This window comes from Taurulus bubalis (genome assembly GCF_910589615.1).
Source record: "Taurulus bubalis genome assembly, chromosome: 1".
Lineage (NCBI taxonomy): Eukaryota > Metazoa > Chordata > Actinopteri > Perciformes > Cottidae > Taurulus > Taurulus bubalis.
This window is the reverse complement of record NC_136589.1, coordinates 18520097-18527596: the sequence shown is the minus strand read 5'-3', so window position 1 is coordinate 18527596 and position 7500 is coordinate 18520097. Positions and strand designations below refer to the sequence as shown.

The following is a 7500-nucleotide window of genomic DNA, read 5'->3' as shown; positions in this document are numbered from 1 at the left end:
CCTCAGTGACCTTCATCACCACAGAGCCTCAGTGACCTTCATCACCACAGAGCCTCAGTAACCTTCATCACCACAGAGCCTCAGTGACCTTCATCACCACAGAGCCTCAGTGACCTTCATCACCACAGAGCCTCAGTGACCTTCATCACCACAGAGCCTCAGTGACCTTCATCACCACAGACTCTCAGTGACCTTCATCACCACAGACTCTCAGTCACCTTCATCACCACAGAGGAAGGGCGTTCTACAGTTTGGGGCCAAAGAAACAGAACTATATTTGAATGAAAAGCCTAAAAGCCTCTGAAGGTCAAACCAGGTCTTAAAGCAGCAGTTTTATTCGTAGAGTAAGTGGCCTTCAGGAGGGAATAGATCAGCGGTTTGGCATTAGGTCGTAATGAGTTTGGACAGACGGCAGCTTCTCTTTCTACTTTCAAACGTCTGCTTTCTGCCGTTTAGGTCCTAAACCACTTGATGATTACCTCTGTTTTCCAGTGAGTTGCCCTTTAACAAATCCCAAAACAACCCTTTGCCCAATGAGATCACAATTTAAAAGGTTTGCGTGTGTTTTTACTTCGGTAAAAAGCTTCTTCTGTTTATCAGGACCAACGAGCCCAGAAAGGAACGTCTGCTGACATGTTTGTTTGTGTTTTCCACCGTCTGCACCCGTGAAGCTGCGTTTCTTTTGCTCCCGTCACATTTTATTTTCTCTGTGGCCTCATTTTTCACTGTAATATATCAAAGTCCTGCTCCTCTCTATAGAAGCAGAAGCATCATGACTAGAAGCAGAGAACTGGAACACGTCTTTAGTGCAGAATAACACGGCTATTATGACATTAATCATTGAATAAATTCTCCATCCATTATCATCTGCTTAGTCGGGTCGCGGTGGCAGCGCTGACCAACTTACCTCTCATCCGCAACATTCTGCAGCTCAAAATAAATCATAACAATGGATAATTTATTTTCCAGAAATTGGAAAACTAAATATCCAACATGTTTCCATTTTAGTGCACATTGAAAAAAGTAATATTTCGCCAGCATGATTTTTCTGGGTTTCCAGCTGTGAACACCAAACCAGATCAAAGGTTTCTGAAGCCATCGCCGCAACAACGTGGTCATTTTTCACTTCTGCCTCGTGTGGCCCAAATGAGTATTACAACAACAACAACCGTTTCTAAGATGGAAAAAACAACAACATTATTTGGACAAACGGTTCATAAACGATCAGACTAAGACGACAGATCAACAGGATACATTCTGACCTCTCTGGGCTTCCGTAGTTTGCTTTTCTTGAACGTGTCTTTGTGTTGACGGTGTCCTCGTGTGTTGCAGCTCTCTGCCGGAGCTGTTGGAGAAGAAACGGCTGATCGACCTGCACACTAACGTGGCCACGGCCGTCCTCGACCACATCAAGGTACGGCCAATCACACGGCTCCATTCCATCACATGGGCTCATCCTCCACCGCCTCAGTCAACAGCCACAGCAGCAGTATTAGTACACAGTGTGTGTAGTAGTACATAGTATATACAGCAGTATTAGTACACAATGTATGTAGTAGTAGCAGTAGTACAGAGTATATACAGCAGTATTGGTACTCAGTGTATGTAGTAGTAGTAGTAGTAGTAGTAGTACAGAGTATACAGTGTTGGGGGTAACGAGTTACAAAGTAATGGATTACAGTAACGTAATTACTATTATAGGTAACAAAGTAAAGTAACGCATTACACTCAAAATATTGGTAACTACACTACTTTACTAGACCTCAGTAACGCGCATTCCTACGTTACTCGAGACATTTTTACCAGTCCGAAAAGTTTTCTTTTAGTGGTGCGCGAGTCACACGACACTTCCTACATGAACAGTCTATCACAGGGTACGTCCCAAGTCTCTAAATTGCATCCCCGTTTCCCTCAACCAAGCGCGGAGAGAAGACGCGAGGAAATATGTTTTAATAGACATGAGACGTCCTTTCCTCTGAAGCGTCACGTGAAGCGACGTAGGTTTCTGATGACTGCGGCCGACTGACAGCGGATCACATCTGATCAGCTGTTAGTCGCTTTAACAGCTGACGGAGGTTTGTCCAGAGAGTTTTTAGCAAACATTCCAATAAAAATGCACTTAAAATAGTTGATTTAATGGTGTTAAACTACTACTTACATTAATAAAGACACAGTTATCATGAGTGTCAGAGTGGAGATGTTTTCTCTGTCGTCTGTTACCGTTTAATAATCTGCATTGAGTATTTATATACTGTGATGTGTCCTGCTTATACGCGCAGGATCCATTTCTACTGGCGGAATGAGTCTGATTGTGACATCATTATAAAATAACCCACAATATAAATATAGTTTCTCTTCATTACGTGTTGTAAAAAGTGTTTCCTCTCTCCAGCTCTCTGAATTTAATGACATACATAATACAAGTTATTGAGGGAAACAACAGATACAATCTTAGAAGACAGTAGTTTGTGGTCCTTTTGTGGTTCAGGGTTAGTGACAATGAAAAAAAAAACAATGAACATATTTTAACCAGATGGTGAATAATTTAACAGATTTAATATATAACTTGAGTTTAATCTGTGATCGTCTTCACTCTAGTATGAAACTCCAGCGATCAGTCCGCTCAGCTGCAGCGTCCAATCACCAAAAGTACCATTTATTTTTCTATCTTTCTTAAACCACTACAATGATTCCTATAACAAGCTGGTTTTGTTCTTAAACATTTGGTTTAGTGGGGTCTCATGTTTCCCAAAGCCTGTTTTCAATGTGTTATGCTGTTTGACCTGAATGTCCCCACCATACACAGCCTCTTATATCCTGCTGTTTGTGGATTTTAAAGTGAGGCATATTTCTTTGGTCAGACAGTGTGAACAGGGTTATTGTTCGTTCAAGTTAATGGCTGAGTTGTATATGCCATTTTGTTTTACATGTTTACAATTACAATACACTATGTGGAAAGGCTAAGAGATGCCCTTTATTGAACATTGAAAATAAATGATGAAAGTGATGAAAGGGCCATGATGTTTGGCCATGTATCTTTACGGTTAATTTGTACATTTGCTTAAAAAAATGGAAAGTAAAGTAACTAGTAGTGTAGTTACTTTTCAAATGCAGTAACTAGTAAAGTAATCTAGTTACAATTTTCAGAAGTAACTAGTAACGTGTAACTAGTTACTTTTTCTGAGTAACTACCCCAACATTGAGAGTATATACAGTAGTATTAGTACGCAGTATTTAAAGCTGTATTAGTACACAGTGTAGCAGTATCTGTGCTCTTTGTGTCCTCAGAGTCGTAAACTGGACGTTTACTTCGAGTACGAAGAGAAACTGATGAGCAAGTCCACTTTAGACAAATCTTTGCTGGACATCATCAGTGACCCCGACGGTACACACACACACCACACACACACACACACATATAGACTTGTACTTTATCAGAAGGCCTTCTGGGAAATGAGCCACTACCTTTATGACAGTAAAATTACAGACAAATTAAAGTGTTTAAATGTTTGTGTTCATCAGCCGGAACCCCCGAAGACAAAATGAGACTCTTCCTCATCTATTACATCACTGCTCAGCAGGCTCCTTCAGAGGTAACACACCCACACACACCCACACACTGTCCATTCCAGTGGTGGGCCGTGCGTTTTTGACCTAGGCCTTCAGTGCCGTGTGTCCACATCAGGTGCGGACTGGGGAAAAAATAAAAGTGTCCCGGGAGTTACTGTCAGACTGACCCGCGCGTCTAACACGTTCATAATGTTTATGAGTCTGAGTTCTAATGAGCAGATCTGAGACCTTTCCAACAAGCCTCTGAGCGTCTGGCAGCGTCGAGGTGTTGAAACATTGCGCAGAGGAAGCCGTTCCCATGGGAATCAAACTTTAAGAGATAAATGAGCTGCAGAAGGTTGTGGGTTTTTCTCTGTTCAGCCATAACAATGAATTCTCTGTTGGAAACTAATTGTGTAAAAAGCAGCTTTTTGTTCACATCCAGATATTTTCCATGACGAGGAACGTGTTTTTGTTTCTAATCAGTTCCACTTTGTGAGCTCTTCCAAACCGCCGTTGTGACGGATGTCTTCATGAATGTGTTACTGGAGCCGTCAGCGTGTCAAGAACTGGGACCGCAGACCAGTGGGAGTCACTGAAACCAGTGACTGCACCAGGACCGGAGCCACTCGGCTCTCGTGTCTCATGTGCTCTCTTGAAGCTGAGCCACTGAAGGACGGTCTGGAGAAGTTCACCTGAGCAGAGTTGGACACGCTGGTCACGCTGGTCACGCTGGTCACACTAATTTGGTAGTTTGGTGGTCGATTGGTTAGGTAGTTGGTTAGTGGTTGGTTTGGTTGGATGGTCATTTGGTTAGCTAGATAGTTTGGTGGCCGGTTGGTTGGTTAGATAGTTTGTTGGTTGTTTTGGTAGTTTGGTGGCTGGTAGGTCGGTTAGGTAGTTTGGTGGTTGGTTTGGTAGTTTGGTGGCCGGTTGGTTGGTTGGTTTGTTAGATAGTTTGGTTAGCTAGATAATTTGTTGGTTGATTGGTTTGGTAGTTTGGTGGCTGGTAGGTCGGTTAAGTAGTTTGTTGGTTGGTTCGGTAGTTTGGTGGTTGGTTGGTTAGGTAGTTTGGTGGTTGGTGAGTCGGTTAGGTAGTTTGTTGTTTGGTTTGGTGGTTGGTTGGTAAGGTAGTTTGTTGGTTGGTGGGTCGGTTAGGTGGTTTGGTGGTTGGTTGGTTAGGTAGTTTGTTGGTTGGTGGGTCAGTCTCGGGCTGAAAATGTGCAGTCTTTGTCGGCCAGAGTCGGACTGGACTGTATTTCGTAGTCTGTTCAGGTTCTTCTCTGCATCCCAAACTAAATGAGTTTGAGCGACTGAGCTGAATTCTTTACTGGCTTTGACCACAGTTTGTGCGTGACTCGTCTAATGAATGTGTTTCCGTTCCCACCAATTCTTTTAAGATGCTCAGTACTGTTTCCATCAGCACTGATCGGTGTGTTTTTGATGAGGCTCATCTGCAAAGAAATGTCTGCATATCATTACATTACATTATATCTCCTCATTAAATAAATATAAATATCACAGAAGTACCAAGACACGGTTTGCTCGGCAGTGCAGTGCATGCCGTGTTTCTGTGGTCTCGGTCCAGCAGCTGCAGTCCTTTTGTGTTTTATGGGATGTGTGGTTTGTGGTTCAGTCTTGATCAAATCCAACGCCACGCTAAAGAAGAAAGCGTTGACTCGTGTGGTTCAGTGTTTACTCTCAGAGACGCTCCTCATTGTGCTGGAAGGAGACCAACAACAGGAAGTAACGACTTACTGCTTTCAGCCACATGGCAAACGTTGATTTAACTTCCTTCAGCAACCCACAAGCACTGTGACTTCGATCACTGGTGAGTGATTAGTTACAGCAACACAAACAAAGTAAAACAGTAATCCGCCGACATGAACACGATGGCAAAGTGAACTGAAATGTCAACTCGGATCAGCCTCTGGTGGTTTCACCTCGGCGTGGAGACGAGGGTCTGTTCTGGGAGTGCTGATATTCCTCCTGAGATCTGTGTCGCTGGATTCAAACAAACAGAAATCCACGTCAGGTCTCAGAAGACGGATCTCCAATTCTTCCCGTCGTTTGGCAGACAGCAGAAACGGCTTCGACAGATGTCCGGCGTGGCCCCCAAACCACATAACACTGATCCATGGACATGTCTTGGACGGCTTCTTCTTGGCTCTCGTGTCGCTGTGAGCCGTCGAGACAGAATGAAGACGATCCAGCCCAAGCTGCTCTCAGAAAACAGACACTCGGTTGGAGCCGGATCGGGTCCGGTTTGGCAGAAAACGCCTCCCATCCTTCATGAAATGACAGCGACTGTGATTGTTATTAGTGTCGTTTTGCTATTAAGGGTCTATAGCCCCATTAAAAGTTTCTCACGCAGGAGAACCGTGGATTCATCACTCAGTCCAACACCATCACAGAGTAAATATTGTTTCATCCTCCAGTAGAACATGTGATCATAACATCATGGATGTTTCTCTAGTCTCTGATTTCTGATCATGTGACTTTGTAAACAACCAATCAGTGTTTGGACCAACAGGAAGAGAGCTAGTAATGTTATCACCACCGCTAATGTAAAACCAGCAGGAGGAGAGCTAGTAACTTTAGCAGCACCGCTAACGGACAACCAACAGGAGGAGAGCTAATAATGTTAGCAGAACCGCTAACGGAGAACCAGCGGAGGTTCCCTTCAGTTACATGATGATGCGTTCAGCCTCTTCTCAGTAAAAATTAGTACTGGCTGAAGATAAATGATAACGTTCTCCTGATGTGTTCAGGTTCTGCTCAGTGAAAATGAGTACTGACTGAAGGTAAATGATAACGTTCTCATGATGCGTTCAGGCTCTGCTCAGTGAAAATTAGTACTGGCTGAAGGTAAATTATAACGTTTTCATGATGCGTTCACATGCAATCCAGTAAAATGTAGTGTTGGTGATAAACTAGAATAAATACAGATGTTTTCACATGAATATGAATTAGATATTAGAGATGAATTATGAGCTGTTTAACTTATTAATATTAGTTATTTACCTGAATTGTGTTTTTATGAAGAAAAAAACTAGAAATTACTATAACAAAGTAAAAGACATTTTGTATTTTTTTATGGTTTAATGACAAATTAAATGATTTTTGAGATGTTGGCGAAAACAAATCCGTCAACCAGCTGCTATAATTAAAATAAAACAATAAAAACATTCTCTATCTGTCAATATGGATCATCATTGATCTGTAATTGGTATCGGCGGTAAAAAAGCGTGACCAGGGATCGTAAAGATACATTTGCTCCCCCTTTTTTGTCTTTTGTGCTGATCCGATCCGGGACTTGAACCCTATCCGTTGTCATTAGCATGTTCTTTGACGACGTTAGCACTCGTTCCACAGAGACATCCCTGGACTCCAGAAAGCATTTGAATCAATCACGAGCGGAGTGTTTTTGGAGCTTTTGCCCAAACGTTGAGACATTGGGCCGGTTGATCCCGGAGAGCTCCGCTGGTCCACCTGCACAAACAATCAGAGCAGTCCGTCTCTCGTAGCGAGTCTTTCAGTGACAGGGAAACCGCCAAGACTTGGAGGTCTGGAGTCGTCGCTGTCCGTCAGTCGGACGTCTTCCTCTCTGTTTGTTTCTGTGCTCAGGATGAGCACGGGGACCTGAACCCAACGCACATTCAGGGTCCAATTATACTTCTTTAGTTTCAGCTCTGCAGCACTTTGGTCCCGACTGAAATATCAATGACAACTTATTCATGGTTGATAACATGTTCTCTCAGGCTGAGTTTTAATAACTGTATTGATCCAGCGCCACCATCAGGCCAACCTGTCAATGAGTCCAGTACTTTGGTTTATGGCCAAAAACCTGCAGAACTAAAGACGTTGGATCAGGATCAGCTGGACTTGGCATTTACTGCTAATTAGCACGTGTTAGCATGTAAAAACTTTAACTAAGATAACGTGAGCTAC

General features: G+C 43.0%; 1 protein-coding gene across 1 annotated transcript in view; it reads left to right on the top strand.

The window, feature by feature from the left end:
- Positions 1-7500, top strand: part of scfd1 (sec1 family domain containing 1) — a 33403-nt gene that overhangs the window by 9802 nt on the left and 16101 nt on the right. Inside the window, exons 14-16 of the mRNA XM_079216347.1 lie at positions 1333-1414; positions 3289-3385; positions 3523-3593. Of these exons, the coding sequence (XP_079072473.1) occupies positions 1333-1414; positions 3289-3385; positions 3523-3593 (250 nt within the window). The remainder of the gene's footprint in view (positions 1-1332; positions 1415-3288; positions 3386-3522; positions 3594-7500) is intronic.